The sequence below is a fragment of the Mobula birostris genome, chromosome 16, assembly GCF_030028105.1.
Source record: "Mobula birostris isolate sMobBir1 chromosome 16, sMobBir1.hap1, whole genome shotgun sequence".
Taxonomy (NCBI): domain Eukaryota; kingdom Metazoa; phylum Chordata; class Chondrichthyes; order Myliobatiformes; family Myliobatidae; genus Mobula; species Mobula birostris.
This window is the reverse complement of record NC_092385.1, coordinates 25,885,650-25,903,620: the sequence shown is the minus strand read 5'-3', so window position 1 is coordinate 25,903,620 and position 17,971 is coordinate 25,885,650. Positions and strand designations below refer to the sequence as shown.

The 17,971-nt window shown below is 39.7% G+C and overlaps 2 protein-coding genes across 2 annotated transcripts in view; one reads left to right on the top strand and one right to left on the bottom strand.

The window, feature by feature from the left end:
- Positions 1 to 8,487, top strand: part of LOC140211064 (peroxisomal acyl-coenzyme A oxidase 2-like) — a 38,823-nt gene extending 30,336 nt beyond the window's left edge. The window contains exons 12-14 of the mRNA XM_072280474.1: positions 2,753 to 2,970; positions 6,840 to 6,972; positions 8,172 to 8,487. Coding sequence (XP_072136575.1) covers positions 2,753 to 2,970; positions 6,840 to 6,972; positions 8,172 to 8,234 — 414 coding nt within the window. The 3' untranslated portion in view covers positions 8,235 to 8,487. The remainder of the gene's footprint in view (positions 1 to 2,752; positions 2,971 to 6,839; positions 6,973 to 8,171) is intronic.
- Positions 8,461 to 11,901, bottom strand: kctd6a (potassium channel tetramerization domain containing 6a). Its single transcript, XM_072280475.1, has 2 exons — positions 11,767 to 11,901; positions 8,461 to 10,588 (listed from the first exon to the last, which is right to left on the bottom strand). The coding sequence occupies exons 1-2, from the start codon at positions 11,791 to 11,793 to the stop codon at positions 9,902 to 9,904; spliced, it is 714 nt and encodes a 237-aa protein (XP_072136576.1). The 5' UTR covers positions 11,794 to 11,901; the 3' UTR covers positions 8,461 to 9,901.
- Positions 11,902 to 17,971: the final 6,070 nt, after the last annotated feature.

Sequence of the window (17,971 nt, the reverse complement as noted above, 5' to 3'; positions counted from 1 at the left end):
AGTCTATCATGTTTTTCAGACATTATATTGGAGTCATTGAACACTACAGCACAGAATCATGCCATTCAGCCCATCTAGTCTGTGCCAGGCTATTGATCTACCTAGTCCCATTGACCTGCACCAAGACCACAGTGCTCCATATCACTCCCATCCGTGTACCTATCTAAATTTCTCTTGATGTTGAAATTAAACCCAAATCTACCACTTCAGCTGGTAGCTCGTTCCATACTCTCACCACCCTCTAAGTGAAGAAGTTCCCCCTCATGGTCCCCTTAAACATTTCACCTTTCAACCTTAAACCATGACCTTTAGTTCTAGGCTCACCCAATCTCACTGGAAAAAGCCTACTATCAATACCACTCATAACATCAGTGTTTCTTTTTTATTTCATTTTTGATTATGTTGTTAGTCGTGGAGTCAAAGAAATACAACACCCCAAGTCCATACCAACTATCAAGCATCTTTTTTCCAAAAAATATTTATCCATTTTATTTTCCCCACATCCCATGAATGCTCTCCTGATTCTGTCACTAACTAAACACAAGGTGCTATAATAGAGGCCACTTCATCTATCAATCTGCACAATTTTAGGATTAGAAAGGAGACTGGAGAATATGGAGGGGGAAACATGATCACAAGGCAAATGTGATAAATCTAATACTAGAGTACAGGATTGAATAAGACCATAAGATATAGGAACAGAATTAGGCCACTCAGCCCATTGTGTCTGCACCATCATTTTATTATGGCTGATCTATTTTTCCTTTCAACAACATTTTCCTGACTTCTCCATGCACCCTGACTAATCAAGAACTTTTCAATCTCTGCCTTAAATACACCAAATGACCTGGCTTCCACAGCCGCCTGTGACAATGAATTCCCCAGGTTCACCATTCTCTGGCAAAAGAAATTCCTTCTCATTTCCCTACTAAATGCTTGCTTCTCTATTTCCAGGCTGTGTCCTGTAGTCCTAGACACCCCCAGTATAGGAAATATCAACTCCACATCCATGCTATCTAGGCCTTTCAACATTTGATAAGTTTCTATGAGGTTCTCCCTCATTTTTCTAAATTCCGGTGAGTATAGACTCAGAACCATCAAACACTCCTCATACAAGAAGCCTTTCATTCCCGGAATCATTCTCGTGAACCTCCTCTGAACCCTCTTCTTAGATAAAGGACCTAAAACTGCTCACAATACTCCAAGTGAGCCCTCACCAGTGCCTTATAAAGCATCAGCATTGTATCCTTGCTAGTCTGGGCCAGGGGGTCCCCAACCTTTTTTGTACCGCGGACCGGTTTAATATTGACAATATTCTTGTGGACCAGTGGACGGGGGGGGGGGGGGGGGGGGAGAATTAATCACGACTGGAATATAGGTGATAAGTCACTTGTAAGTGGCTAATGCACTCAATTTCATTTCTAAAGGGGTTTATCTAACGAATTTAATATTAAACACACAGCACATATTTTCTTCGCATGAATATAGTGATAAGTCAATTATAACAGTGGTCCCAAACCACCGGGCCGTGAAGGATGCAGTGGTACAGCGGTAGCCAGAATGCATCCAGCACGTTTTTAAGAAAAAAGCCGAAATAAACAAGCTAATTGATTACGTGCCGCCCAGCACGTAAATGCCGGCCTAGATCAGAGGCAACGCAATCGGCAATCTAAGTCCCATGACTTCTAAGTCCTATGCGGCCTTCCTGTTTTCTCAACACTACCTGCCCCTCCATCTTTCTTATCTTATTATTGAGAAGAATGGCCACAGGGGTGCTCTGCACAGGCTGCCCATTTCTTTTCCCTCTCCTGACAGTCGCCCAGATACCTGCCTCCTGCAAGTTAGGGGTGACTACCTCCCTGTAGCTCCGATCCATCATTTTTTCATTTTCCTGAATGAAACAAAAATCTCCTAGAATTCCCACATTTCACACAAAAAAAGACATAGCACAGCTGCTGGAGCCATTCTAATTGGGTAAATGGAACTTTAAAGCAGCAGTTCTGATGGCTACAGGATTGTGCTATGAGTGTTAAGAGGGAACTGAGAAGAAATTCATAGACTGGAGCAGGAAAATAGGCTGGATCATCTGGCCTAACATTTACCACCTACACACCTGCAGCTGTGACTGCAATGTGCACCACTCGGAATGCTGATGATCCTGCTGAACTTTCAGCTGAACACGACAGCTGATCTCAACAGTGATCTCGAATGTTGTGTGGAAGTCAAGTGACTCGTCATTGTGCAAAGGATTAATTTCCTTGTTATGAAGCTGATTGCTATGGAAACCCTTGGTGACGTCCCTCAGCTGCATCTCCGTTGGATTCATAATACCACATACCAATAAAGAACACACATGAGAAATATTGCCCAGGTTTCCATGTCAGTCACTGAGAGTAAACAATGATTTTTTTAAAATTAGGACCAGTTCCCATCTTTATTTAAGACTAGGCCCAAAATATCTCTTATTGATATTTTTGACAAATAATTAAAACACCGTGTTTTCAAAATTCACTCACTACCACCACATGCAACCCACCCAGAATCCCAGACTGGAAAGTCTTAGCAGAGCTGTGTTGTTGAGTGAATGTTAGAATGTGAACAGGAGCAGCAGAAACCTCTCAAGCCTGCTCCACCCTCTATGAAAATGGATGACATTTGGGGAAAATACTCTAGTCAGATACGTGAATGTTCTGATTTTGTTTCTTGGGTTCAATGTTTCTGTTTCATTATGAAGCCCCCTTTAATTTTACAGGCTCACTGTCAGTTTGTAGTTGTGAAGAACTTTGTCGACGCAGTGGAGAAGCTGAAGCTGGAGCCTGAAATCCAGCAAGTGATCAAGAGGTTATGTGATCTTTATGCATTGACTGGCATTCTGGCCAATGCTGGGGATTTCCTATACGATGGTTATATGACTGGAAAGCAACTAGATTTATTGAGTTCTTCTCAATTGGATCTTCTAGCTCTCCTCCGGTAATTTATTTGTACATACATAAATGCAGAATAAGAAAAAATTATTTGAATATGTCAATTAGTTTATGTTGTCATTTTTTTGTTTTTGTAACTGTGGAAGTGAAAATCACTAACCACAGCACTGGGTTTCCAATCAGAAACTACAAGCTATTTTTGAATAAGCAGCAGCAGCGGAATTTATTTTTCAGGACATAATAAGGTCCATCTTTGCATTGAGTATTATCATGCTGAGCAAATTCATGTTTCTGTTTGTGCTTTTGGTCATGTTTAGCTCCACAAAGATAATAGGACAGAAGATAAGAAAAATAACAACTTATTAAGGTTGATGTAATATGCAGAAACAGTTCATTTCCTGAAATTTTGAGACAGCCCATTAAAGCCACTTGGTCAAATCCAACATTATTTGGAATCTTACCCACAGATTAATAGGCCCAATTGCATTCTGAAATTCAGCTTATCTTTTGATTTTACAACAGTGTACAAATGCAGAAGCAAAATGTGAGTAAGGTGACAGCAAATGTAATCTCCCAATGTATCGCTGAACTTGCCAATTATCCAACAGCAGTTCCAAAATGTACTAAGCTGTGGTGCTAAAGTAACTATCCTATTCATTTGAAAAGTCCATTCCAATAAAATTTATGTAAAAGCTAATGATTTCAGCTACAGATGACTTTTCATGTGTATTGCCAAATGCAACTTCTGACTTTCTTGTTGAGGTGTCATTAGGAAGGAAAAGATGAAATATGAAAGTAAGCTGGCTACTAATATCAGAGAAGATACTAAACACTTTTTTAAGTATTTAAAGGGTAAAAGAGAGTTGAGGGTAGATATAGGACCAGTAGAAATGACGATGGAGATACAGGTGTCCCCCACTTTACGAAAGTTTGCTTTACGCCACTTCGCTTTTATGAAAGACCTGTTTTCACTAACCGAAAGAAATCTGAAAAGGATTTTCGCTTTTACGAAAAAAATGAAAATAGCGTTCAGCATTTCTTTTACAGCAAGCCATTATAGAGGCAGCGCGCACCCCGAGCAGCGAGAGTGGCAAAAAGCGAAAATAATGTTCAGCGTTTGTTTTGCAGCGAGCCATTAGAGGCAGCGCGCACCCCGAGCAGTGAGAGTGGCACCGCCAAGCTCCGTCCCTAGGAACTACACTCAGCATCAAGCCGCCATAGCTTTGAACTGCGTGAGATTTTCGCTACGATTGACAGTGCTGCTATGATTGCAGAAAAGTATGAATTTAATTTTGAAAGGGCACGTAGGTTTAGGGCAGGTTTGCAGGATGTTTTGAGTACTTACAAAGAACTGTATGATAGAAAAATGCGTGAACCTTCCAGTGTGCTCGCTGTCTTCCCAATTCTGGTAAATGAAACTACACTGTACATACATTATTTCTACTTTATATAGGCTGTGTATTTATCATATCATTCCTGCTTTTACTATGCGTTAGTGTTATTTCAGGTTTTATGTGTTATTTGGTATGATTTGGTAGGTTATTTTTTGGGTCTGGAAACGCTCAAAAATTTTTCCCATATAAATTAATGGTAATTGCTTCTTCGCTTTACGCCATTTTGGCTTTCGAAAGGTTTCATAGGAACGCTCTACTTTCGGATAGTGGGGGAAACCTGTATTATAATGAGAGACACAGAGATGGCAGAGGAACTGAATGCATATTTTGCGTCAGTCTTCACAGTGGAAGACATCTGCAGTATACCAGCATTCAAGAGTGTCAGGGAAGTGAAGTATATGCAGTGAAAATTACGACTGAGAAGGTGCTCAGGAAGCTTAATGGTCTGAGGGTAGATAAATCTGGACCTGATGGAATGCACCCTTGGGTTCTGAAGGAAGTAGCTGGAGAGATTGCAGAGGCATTAACGGTGATCTTTCAAGAATCGGTAGACTCTGGCATTGTACCAGATGACTGGAAAATTGCAAGTGTTACTCCGCTATTTAAGAAGGGTGGGAGGCAGAAGAAAGTAAACTATAGACCTGTTAGCCTGACATCAGTGGTTGGGAAGTTGTTGGAATCAATTGTTGGGGATGAGATTACAGAGTACCTAGAGGCACATGACAAGATAGGCCAAAGCCAGCATGGTTTCCTGAAAGCAAAACCCTGCCTGACAACCTACTGCAATTTTTTGAGGAAATTACAAGCAGGGTAGACAAAAGAGATGCAGTAGATGTTGTGTACTTGGATTTTCCGAAGGCCTTTGACAAGGTGCTGCATATGAGGCTGCTTAGCGAGATAAGAGCCCATGAAATTACAGGGAAGTTACTAGCATGGGTGGAGCATTGGCTAATCGGCAGAAAACAAAGAGTGGGAATAAAAGGATCCTATTCTGACTGGCTGCCAGTTACCAGTGAGTTCCAAAGGGGGTAGGTGTTGAGACAGCTGCTTTTTACGATGTATGTCAATGATATGGACAACGGGATTAATGGATTTGTGGATAAATTTGCTGATGATACAAAGATAGGTGGAGGAGCACGTAGTGTTGAGGAAACAGAGCCTGTACAGAGATTTAGATAGTTTAGGGGAATGGGCAAAGAAGTGGCAAATGAAATACAATGTTGAAAAGTGTATGGCCATGCACTTTGGTGGAAGAAATAAATGGGCAGACTATTATTTAGATGGGAAGAGAATTCAAAATGCAGAGATGCAAAAGGACTTGGGAGTCCTTGTGCAGGATACCCTAAAGGTTAACCTCCAGATTGAGTTGGTTGTGAAGAAGGTGAATGCAATGTTGGCATTCATTTCTAGAGGTATAGAATATAAGAGCAGGGATGTGATGTTGAGGCTTTATAAGGCACTCGTGAGACCACACTTGGAGTTTTGTGTGCAGTTTTGGGCTTCTTATGTTAGAAAGGATATACTGACATTGCAGAAGGTTCAGAGAAGATTCACAAGAATGATTCCAGGAATGAAAGGGTTACTGTATGAGAAACATCTGGCAGCTCTGGAGTTCAGGAGAATGAGGGGGGGATCTCATAGAAACATTCTGAATGTTAAAAAGCCTGAACAGATTAGATATGGCAAAGTTATTTCCCATGGTAGGGGAGTCTAGGACACGAGGACACGACTTCAAGATTGAAGGACACCTATTTAGAACAGAGATGCAGAGAAATTACTTTAGTCAGAGGGTGGTAAATCTGTGGAATTTGTTGCCACAAGCGGCTGTGGAGGCCAAGTCATTGGGTGCAATTAAGGCAGAGATAAATAGGTTCTTGATTAGCCAGGGCATCAAAGGGTATGAGGAGAAGGCAGGGGAGTGGGGATGACTGGAAGAATTGGATCAGCCTACAATTGAATGGCAGAGCAGACTCATGGGCCAAATGGTCTACTTCTGCTCCTATATCTTATGGTCTTATGTGGAAGATAACGTATCTCCCTGAGGCTGCTCTGCTGATTTTTAACAAGTTTAGCAGATGTTCCATATTTCAGTGGTGTGTAAACTCTGTTGATAACTCTCACTGTTGTGAGAAATATCATTTGACTTGTCATCATTCTGAATTAGTATTCATTGAAGAATTTGAATATGACCACCAATGTTTTAGTCAATTGTGTGTGATTGATTGAGGCATTGCAGAATCTAGCCTTTCGATATGCCATATAAGCTGCCAGTGGTCCAAACCCCAAATTTCAATGCTCCCACAAAACTCTCTGCCCCTTTTCTGTACCTTAAAAGCTACATGTTGATCAAGTTTTGGACAAAGTCCAAAAATTGTCTTGTTCCTCAATATTGACTTTTGTTTGGCAATGCTCCAGTGAATCTCTTGTGGTATGTTTCGTTACTTTGAATTGCCATCTATGTTGCTACATTTTCTGAGTCTTAGTAAAAGCTGTTAATAATATGTTAATGTTATGGTTTTAGGAAAGATGCTGTCTCAATAGTGGATGCATTTGATTACCCTGACCAACAACTGAATTCTGCCATTGGTAGTTACGATGGTCATGCTTATCAACGCCTCTTTGAATGGGCTCAGAGAGCCCCATCAAATGCAAAGGTATTACCTGTATCAGATTTGTTGTTTTGTGACCCATTGTTCATTGGATGGTCCCACTTGGGAGTTTATTTTTTCTGCATCAATTGTGGCAAAATCATTGTCTGATAAGAATTACTGCAAAAAGAGGAATCTGCATCCCTTCCTCTCATTCCTTCTGGATCTTTAAGCTTTCTAAAATGGAACTCTGCATTGATGTTAATAATCACCTCTTTGTTTGTGAACATTTCATTAACATATACAAGAATAGTTTCAAATTTCAGAAGTATTTATTTCTTTGAGATAAAAGCAGTAAATTTCACCTGTTTTACTTTGTTTATATATTACGAAAAAGATCAAGAGATGTACTATATGCCCTTACTGAAATAATGCATATTAAATCAAATGTATTAATTATATTAATCCTTTTCAAGAATTAAATACTGGGGTCAAACAGTGATTGAAGCTTGGGAGTCCAACCTTTCACAAGGTGGACTTATACTAAATTTCCTATTCCAAATTTTTGACTTTTGTGTTATTGCACTTTGTACAACTGAGGTGCAGTAACTTGCAGTCAAGCAATTCATTGCTTTGCTAAACCTAGTTTGTACTTGGATATCTTTCCCATTTTTGAAGTATCAATTTGTATTATCCTTCATGAGTTTCTAACCTTTGCTGGAGCTGCAAATAAATGTAATTGTTTCCCATGGTTAATGATATCGATATAACTAAGTCTGAAATGAAGCTTGACAGCAAAGCATGCTGGTCAGTTCCTATACTTAAATGGGATATCAGTAGTGTAATCCATGTACTGAGATATGAATTTCACAGGCAAGAGACATACCTAGATTTTGCAAAATGTTTCCACTAGTGGGAGAATGTCAAATGAGGGAAGGTAGTACAAGATCAGGGATTAGATCTTGGTGGAACAGTGCAATATGGCCATCAATTCCTCCGCGATCTCAGGTTGTTATGACGTTTTCTTGGGGATAACATTCTTGTTAATTCCTGTGAAAGGTCAGTGTATTGAGCTGTACAGGCCATGGTATGCTTTTATAAATGCTTGAAATGTTTGTTATTCAAATTCATAAGGGCTGGGAAGGTAATCTGGCAGGAGGTCAGCCATAATAATTAACTGATTGATTAAAGCAATCAAAATCTGAATGAGTGATTTATTCATTATCATTAATTACATAATTTTACTGTTATTTTTGTTTCAACAGGTGAATCTTGCATATGAGAAATACATGAAGCCTCACTTTCAGGCAGCACAGTCCAAGTTGTAATGCATTTATTTGAATTTGTACTTATGTACATTTGCCTATTAAAACTTAACAGCATAGATATCAGATACAAGTTATTCACTTTAAATGTTAACAGCTTTATGAGGGTATTGACTGAAGTTTAATTGAATTGACAATTTCCAATATGCTTAAGTAAAATAAAATGAGAATTGTATTATTTTCAATAAATTGCTTAAAACTAAGTATATTTTCTTAAAATGATGCCTTTGTTTAAAATATTCAAATGTTTCAGACGTTCTAGTCTTTTCATTAAATGAATCAAATGAATCAATAAAATAATGGTTTAAACAGTTTATTTCAAAAAAAAGTCATTAGATATCAAATGTTTACATTGATCCCCTTCCCCTGTAGTTACGGATTTGAAAGGTCCACAAGTGTTAAATTTAGAATATTAATATTCAAAATTTCACATTGAATATTCAAATAGATCAAAATATACTGCTGACTTTCCTGGAAAGCTGGTTGCTGTTGCATGAAACCACCATAAGACTAAGACCAGCAAGATCAAACATTAATAATTTGAAATCCTACACAGCCAATTGCAGTTAGCAATGTTATTCTTAAATTTCAGACATTAAAGCAAAAGTTAAGTGAAAATTCTGTTTGCCAGCTGCACAAAGTTCAACACAGGTTTGATGAGATTATGCCAAAGGTTCCCAACCTCTATGCTGTGGAGCCCTACCATCAACTGAGGGAGTCCACAGACCCCAGGTTGGGAACCCCTGGATTATGCTATGAATGGGATTTCATTCAGTTCTAAATAATGAAATTGGTTTGTAGTCTGGGATGGATCTGATTATGTATATTATTAGTAACACTACTTCATGTACACAACTATCATGGACGTTTAGAAGTAGATAATATTTAAAATGGCACTGAATATGGATGTAAAACAAAGATGACATATTTCCTGTGGCCTAAAGACATGTTTATATTGAAATTTAACTACAAATTATCAAGTGATTCATGCAAAGGTTCAAGATTCATGTAGTGTATAAGCAATACTGATTAGAACTACTATGTTCATCCAAAATCCTAGCTCTTCCCATTGAAATTACTATATGATACACGAACCTGCTGGAACATTTAAAGGCTCAACTTTTTGCTTAAAACTAATTTGCAAATACCTGTAGAGATGAATGCACATCTGTAAATTGAAGAATTTTGCAAAGAACATTATAAACAATGAAGCATCAGTGCAATGACTCATTCAAAATCTAAACCACTGAAATGGGTTCACATGCACTGAAAGAGCCACAAGAACGTTATCATCATATTCATCTGCACCCATACTTTCACAGACTACCTCAAAATATTTTGGACTTGCAGATATTATTTATAGAACAGCAAAGAACCATACTTTATTAAACTATTTATTTCATAAGGAGAACCAACAGAAAAGTACATCAGTATTAGAAAACAAAACCAACAAGTGGTTTAAAATGTTAATCAAAATTTCAATACTAAAGGAATATGCATCTTACACTCCATTTGAACAGAATTTGATTACAGTATGCACAGGAATATGGATATGTACAAAATATTACTGAGCTGCAGAACATGGTTACCTGGATATTCAAATAAATGTTTATGTATACAGCCATCCAATGCTGTCATGGGGTAGCTAGCATTTGGTACTGTGAAGATGCTCATTCATCAGTTTTCCGGGCTAGTCTGCAGAAAGTCCAGTTGTGTTCTACAGTGTTCTCATTTGCTCTCTCACTCATATGATGTACCCTCGTCATTCTAATAGTAAAGCCCTGCTTTGCAATGTATTCCATCAGATGAACACGAAGAGACACCTCCTGGTGATAATCACAGGGTCCAAATGTGAAGGACACCTGAAAATCTCTGGTATCCATCATGTGTTTGTTCCATTTTGTGAAATAGTTTGAGATACCCTCAAGGAGAGCATGCACTTTCGTTGTGATTGTCAATTGTGTTATTATAACAGCTACTGGATTGGAATATTTGGAAAGTTTGCGTGTGCTAGACAGTTCCACCACCTCCTCAAAGGTATCTAATGAATAAAGGGGCTTAGGGTCATTTAGACAATGAATTAAAGGTTCTATCTGATAAAAATCAGCCTCTTTTCTAAGGAGATCAATTTCTTTAAAGCCATGAGGTAGTGTCAGATCTGCTGTCCTTAGAAAGTTCAAGATGTATCTGAAGAGAGGTCCATCTCTATCAATGAAATAATTTCCTTGGGAGTCTTTGGCAGTGGGGAAATCTCCCCTGAACATTACACCCAACATGGAGTCTGGGTACCTCGTGAGAGTAGAAATTGATGTTGAATACAGATGTCCTCCAACATTAAGAGTGACTGGGTCACCCATCTGAAAAAAGAAAAAAAAAACAAAACTAGAACATGATAGAGTCAGAGAATTGTTTGAACTTGGAAGGGAAAATCTCAGACAAATGAATACATATAATAGCAATACAGCTGGTTTCAGTTCTCCATAGAGCTTCTTTCCCTACAGGTACATATCCAGTTCCCTTTTGAACACTACAAAAGCCATGGTAGTACATTACAGGCCATAATGATCCACTGTAAAAATAATTACCCAGTTAGTGATTCCATATTTTTACCGAATTATGCAAAATATATTTCACTTAACGTGCAAATATTTCATTCACAATTCATTGTGCTATTATACAACTCCCTTCACACAAAAACAACTAGTATTAAAGACCTAACCATAGAGCGCATAACATTGAAACATTTACTCCAGCTCTAACAGTACTAGAGAATTTGGGGGAAAAGTTTGTTTTTCCCCCTTGACGTGATTAAATACCACTTTAGCAGTATTTCACATTGACAGGCTCATCTGACATCAGACTTAGTGCACATTAACGCCTACAATGCAATGTGCTGTATTTTTGCTTAACCAGCATAGATTGAATTAAAAAAATGCAATAAAGAGTACGAAAAGAAAACATATTCTGGTAACTAAATCATGTGGCCCATTTCTTTCATTGATTTGATCAAAGTGCCTTAAAGGGACGGGAAAAATGCCAAATAGACCCAAAAGCTACATTAATACTAGCATACAAAGTCAAACAAAATTCATTTTACGGCGAACAAAAATAGAAGCTTCCCTCCTTACGTTTCATGGTAGAATTGATACTTGTGTGTTGCCGAGATAAACAAGATGTAGAACAAAATTAATCTTGCATTAACCAAAACAGAAACTTCGCAGCGTTACATAGACGGGTTGCTAATTACATGTAGCTGAGACAAATAAAAGCAACAAATGGTTTACAATCTCGACTCTCTCCAAATATCTTAACGTTAGCAAAAAGACTGTGGTATCCGCGGCATGACTGCCCGCTCAGCAGTTATCAGCGCCCGCAACCACACGGGTCAGCGATCAGTGCCAGGGGCAAATCGCACTGTGTCCCCCACGTCCGGCCAGCCGGCCGCCACGCAGCAGCTCCGCCTGAAGCCCCAGCGCCGCCTGCGGGCTCACTGCGGCCCGGGGCGTAGCTCCAATCCCTCCACAACCCTACTCACCATCTGGCCCCAGTCTCCATTATCCATCTGGACGCGAAACTTTCAATCGCAGCCCCCGGAGAAGCTGGTCCGTCCCTCGGCAGAAGCGGTACCGACAGCCGCTCCGCGATACCGTCGTCGCGTTTTGAGTCTGCCTGGAACGGCAGGCAGTGGAGCATGCGCTCTAGGCAGCACCGGCCCAATCATTAACAACAGCTGTGACCATTTGAACAGAGTACCACCATCATTCATAAAGGCAAAAATAAATTATCCTCGGGTGGGAAGTGTTCCGCAGAGTATGATTTAATGAAAAGTCATTGACGAGAAACCTTAACCATGTTTCTCTCTGCGCAGACCCTGCTGGTCTGCTGTGTACGTCTCGCATGAAATTTCAGCAACCAACAAAATAGACAAATATAAGTTTAAACACAAGAGATTCTACAGATAGTAGAAAAACTGTATTGAACAACACACACAAAATGCTTGAGGAACTCAGCAAGTCAAGCAGCATCTCGTCTGGTACAAATGTATTTAAAAGCTGAAATCAGAGATGGTGAGAGTGACTGCCCTTGACACCAAGACAGCATCTGATCAAGAAGGGTATTAAGGAGCCTTGGTAAAATGATGAATCGGTAGGGGAAATTCTCTGATGAGTGGAATCATACCCAAGACAAAGGAGGATCTCTTATCAGGTTAAACAGGTTAGTTTCAAGACGTCACTGCACAAGAGAACCCATGGCAAGTGAGAAGGAGGTGGAGATGGGAGATAGGGAGCAGTGTTTAGAGAGAGTAATCGGAATTCAGCACACACACAGGAATTCAAATTTGGAGCAGATATAGACAACTGTTCTCCTCTGGCCTCCTCAGCCATTTAATAAGATCATGGCTGATCTGACTGAAACCTCAGTTCTATACTCGAAACCATCCATAGCAACCTTTCAGCCCTTAGCATATCATTACGAAAATATACTTAAACGTACCCGAACCAATAGCCATGGATGAACCAGGAGGTTCATAGTCTGCTGAGGGCTAGATCTGTGGCATTCAAGTCAGGCAACCTGGGACTATACAAGAAAACAGGCACAACTTACAGAGGAACACTCACAATATGCTGGAGGAACTCAGCAGGTCAGGCAGCATCTGTGGAAAAGATCGGTCGACATTTTGGGCCGGAACCCTTCGTCAGGACATTTGACATATGCACTAAACTTGTACCCCCCATTTTCACTGATTCACAAAGTTATACAGTTATACACTCCTTTATATATACCCCTTTACTCCCTGTATACCCATGACTGTGTTGCCACCCGCAGCTCCAATCTGCTAATTAAATTTGCCGACGACACTACATTGATTGGCCTAATCTCAAACAATAATGAGGTGGCCTGCAAGGAAGAAGTCATCTCTCTGACACAGAGGTGTCAAGGAAACAACCTCTCCCTCAAAAACGAAGGAGCTGGTTGTGGATTACAGGAGGAATGGAGACGGGCTAACCCCTATTGGCATCAATGGATCTGGGGTTGAGAGGGTGAACAGCTTTAAGTTCCTCGGCATCCACATCACCGAGGACCTCACGTGGTCTGTACACACCAGCTGTGTGGTGAAAAAGGCACAACAGCGCCTCTTTCACCTCAGATGGTTGAGAAAGTTTAGTATGGGCCCCCAGATCCTAAGAACTTTCTAGAGGGGCACAATTGAGAGCATCCTGACTGGCTGCATCACTGCCTGGTATGGGAACTGTACCTCCCTTAATCGCAGGATTCTGCAGAGGGTGGTGCGGACAGTCCAGCGAATCTGTAGTTGTGAACTTCGCATGATTCAGGACATTTACAAGGACAGGTGTGTAAAAAGGGCCCAAAGGATCATTGGGAACCCAAGCCATCCCAACCACAATCTATTCCAGCTGCTACCATCTGGGAAGCGGTACCGCAGCATAAAAGCTGGGACCAACAGGCTCCAGGACAGCTTCTTCCACCAGGCTATCAGACTGATGAACTCACGCTGATTTGAGTGTACTCTATATTATTTACATTGACTGTTCTATTTATTATAAATTATTAGAAATTACTATGATTGCACATTGCATATTTAGATGGAGACATAACGTAAAGATTTTTACTCCTTATGTATGTGAAGGATATAAGAAATAAATTCAATTCAATTGTCCCTGTGACTAAGCTAATCCAATTTGCTTGTGATTGGCCATAACTCTCTAAACCAGTGCATCCCTAAGTGGGTGATATTGTCTCCCTGGGGGTGGTGAGAGTTTCTAAGGGGACAAAAAGAGGGTGGTGGGGGTGCTTAGTAGAAAGGGGGCAGCTGAGGAAATATAGGCTTAATTTTAGAAGTCAATTACTTCTTTACAAGCACTTGATCCTCAGTGCCTCAAAATTGATAATGATCACATAATCGCCTCATCTCTTGCTAACCCCCTGTTTTCTTAGCTTTTACTCAAAGTGCATTATAGTTGTTGAAAAGCTGTGTGACACTTCTGAAATCTGGACTGAAGAAATGGTGTTATTTCCGGGCTTGGTCTGCACATTATCGCCATTTACTACTGTGGTACAATGTTAGCTCCTACGATTCCCATACTCTAGTTACGCAGTGGTACATTTCCTGTGAATTAGGTTATGGCCTTCCATGAAGTAAAGTTCAGAATCTGCCTTTTGAATGGGTGTTGGCCATACTCCTTTAGCTCATCACTGACCCACTTTATGTACCTTCAGTCAGAGAGTCAGGTTTTGCCTGAGCTACGATGATGCCCTCGCTTTCCTTTTTATTGATTGCAGGGCTTGAGTTTGGACTTAAACAATAGGTGATCGACCATGGTCGTTAATCCATAACAAAATTAGCAGAAGCAGAAAAACAAAAAAAGTGTAAATGGTATAGTGTGGAGTATCTGAAATATGGCTTTATACTTGCACCAAGCAGCCAATATGTCTGTTGTTTGAAAAAGTTTTTCTTTCAATTGTGGCAATGAGACCATCCAGGCACCTTGAACATTTGAAGAGAGTACACTCTGATAAAGTAAACAAGAGCTTGGCTTATTTTCAGTCACTTTGTGAGAATTTTCTAAGAAGAAAACACTTCAAAATACATGCAGCACTTCACAACAAAAGTGATGGTTTGCATGCTTCATACAACATTTCATGGCTCATTGCTAAATCTGGAAAGCCCCACACAACTGGAAAAGATCTTATTTTGCCAGCACTAAGGGAGGCTTAGAGTACAGTTTTGCGTAAGTCTCCAGACCAAATAATTAAAGTGATTCTGCTCAATGACAACTCTGTTCAAAGATGAATAGATGAATTATCTAAGAATGTGGAAGACACATTGTGCAACATACTTAGGACAACAGAATTTGCTCTGCGGTTGGATAAGTCAACTTTGCCAGACAATGAAACTTTGCTTCTTGTTTACGTTTGTTTCACGGAAGATGAAAGCATGGTTCAAGAGCTGTTATTTGCAAGGGGTCTAGAAACAAATACAAAGGCAGAACCAATTGAGCAATTTATCAAAGAGAAGGACATTCATGCTTGGTCACCAGATGGGATACCATCAATGACAGGACATCACTGTGGAGTTACCATTTTGTTGAAAAAAGCTATACCTAACATATTTACCACTCACTGTGTAATTCACAGACAACATCTTGTTGCAAAAAAAAAACTTAGGTGGAAGGCCACACAAATCATTAAATACTGTTATTGCAGTGTAAATAAAATCAAGTCAATGCTCTCAGTTCTCTACGATTTAGAGAGCTTTGTATTGAGAATGATGAACAGTTTGAATGATTGCTATTGGACCTATATGTCAGGTAGCTCTCAAAAAGAAACTGCCTGAAACGTGCACTTCCTGAAATTGTGATAAAATTATTTGAAAACTCGAATACTTCATTCAGTAAGCAACTCAAGAATATTATTCATGACTTACTTATTTGTCAGAATTATTCACAAAGTTTAATGAAATCCACAGATTTACCACTCTTTAAGAAGGAATTTCTTTAGCCAGAGAATGGTGAGTCTGTGGAATTTGTCACCATAGGTGGATGTGGAGGCCAAGTTATTGAGTATATTTAAGGCAGTGGTTGATAGGTTCTTGATTAGTCAGGCCATGAAGGGCCCTGGGGAGAAGGCTGGAGACTGGGGCAGAGAGGGAAATGGATCAGCAATGATCAAATGGCAGAACAGTCTTGATGGGCCAAATGGCCTAATTCTGCTCCTATATCTTATAGTCTTATGAAAATCAATCTTCAATTGCAAGGAAATTATATGAATCATATCAAAGTCAAATCAGTTCTCTCCACATTTCTGTCCAAGTTAACCCTACTTAGTGCAACACTGGCCGTCTCTAACTTTTCCAGTTTCTGAGCCTCTCTGAGTTGGAAGAGAAAGAAAGAATACCAGATATTGACCTTCAAGTATATCGTGTCAGAGAGATTTCCGGATCTTCTCTCGATTCAAATTCCAGATTGGGGATTAACTCAATTCCTGAATGCTTGTAATGAAGAATTAACAGGAAGGCTGGAGGAAAAACTGATCTTGCTACAAAATGACTTTGAGCTGAAGACAAGGTTCAAAAATTTGTGTCAAGACTTGGTTACTGAAAGAAATCTCTGATGCTATCCCACACTGTGAAATTAGGTCAAGATGTTCTTACTGCCTTTCCAAAATCATATTTAGTGGAGTGCAGTTTCAGTGCTGTCCTCAGTTTCTCTCAAAGCATCGAAACAGACTGATGTGGGGATCGGAGACTCCTTCTGAGTGACGTTCATCATGACGTTGAGAAGCTGATCTCACTGCACCAAGCACATCCATCTCATTGAAAGGCGAGAAAGCAATAAAGTATTGAACGGGTGGATTACTAATGCACACTCTAAAATTGTTGATGAAAATTGTTCTTAGTGTAATTAAAGAAACATTTTTATCCATAGCTTTAAATAGATTTGAATTTTTTTTTCGCAATTACTTGCCACTGCCTTGAATTTGTAGTTCCTATTTTCTTTCACTGTGCTTCGTAAATCAAAATCATTATAGTTTTTATGTAAAGGCCGGAAAAAGAGATGTGTTCTGGTAGTCAAGGGGGCAGTAACCCAAAGACATTTGTCAACCACTGCTCTAAACTTTTTCTATCTATGTACCTGTCCAAACGTTTTTTTACGATATCCATTGTATACTATTATCTGACAGCTCATTTCACAAACCCATAACCCCCGTGAAAAAAATTACCCCTCAGATCCACCTTAATCTTCTACACATCCTACTTTATTCTCCCCAAATTCCACCACACTTGTCCCCAGATTCCCTTTAAATCTTTTACCTCTCACCTTACACCCCTGCCTTATTCTGCCCAGATTCCCCCATTCAGCCATTCAAGTAGGGTCAATTTACTGTGGTCTGTGAACTACTTTTACATAACTGCTAGAGATCCCTCACTTGTGGCCCGTTCCGTTCCAGTCCTGTAGAAGGTCCTCGACCTGAAATGTCAACTGTTTGTTCTATTCCATAGAAGCTGTGTGACCTGCTGAATGACTGCAGCATTGTGTGTGTGTGTGTGTGTGTGTGTGTGTGCGCGCGCTACCGTTCCCATCAGATCTGTGAGAATAACTTCTAATGTTTCCCTTGTGACACATGTTAAGCTAACGGACCTTCTTCGTTTTCTGAATTTTAATGGCAGTTGGCAGTCGAACTTAAAGGTGTATTACGGCCTCCAACTGGACTGGAGTGTGGTGTAGAGAGTTGGGAAATAAAAATACCCTTACTAGTTCCTAATCAAATGAAAACCAAATTACCCCAAAAAAGCCCTATAAATTGTAAGTTGTGAAAGACAATACTGTGAATTAAAGTCACTCCTGCAACTTAAAGTTTTTAAGTGAAAACTATCAACCCGAAAGATTGTAACGAAGCCTGAATTTGATTTCTTTCACACTGTAATAGTATATGTTCAACTGTTTCATAATGATGACAAAACCTATACAACCCAGAATGACGGTTTTCTAACAAGATATAAGGAAAAATTAAGCATACTATGCCCAATTCTAAATCGAGTCAATATAATCCTTCCCTTCTTGTTTGACTCCCTTCTCCCATAAACTCTATTCTTTAAACTGTCTCCCCTAATGCCCGTTATCCCACAAGTATTGCCGTAATCCCTTAATTCTTAACCCTACCAACCCCTTAGCTTCTGATTTGCTAAGTGGAAGGACTCGATCCACAGTTGAATTTTA

What these genes read in the sequence shown, in the direction of transcription:
- kctd6a (XM_072280475.1), bottom strand. Translation starts at nt 11,793, where the DNA reads ATGGATAATGGAGACTGGGGCCAGATG. An exon ending in ATGGAGACTGGGGCCAGATG is followed by an intron (nt 10,589 to 11,766) that starts GTGAGTAGGGTT and finishes TTCTTTTTTCAG; the next exon opens with ATGGGTGACCCAGTCACTCT.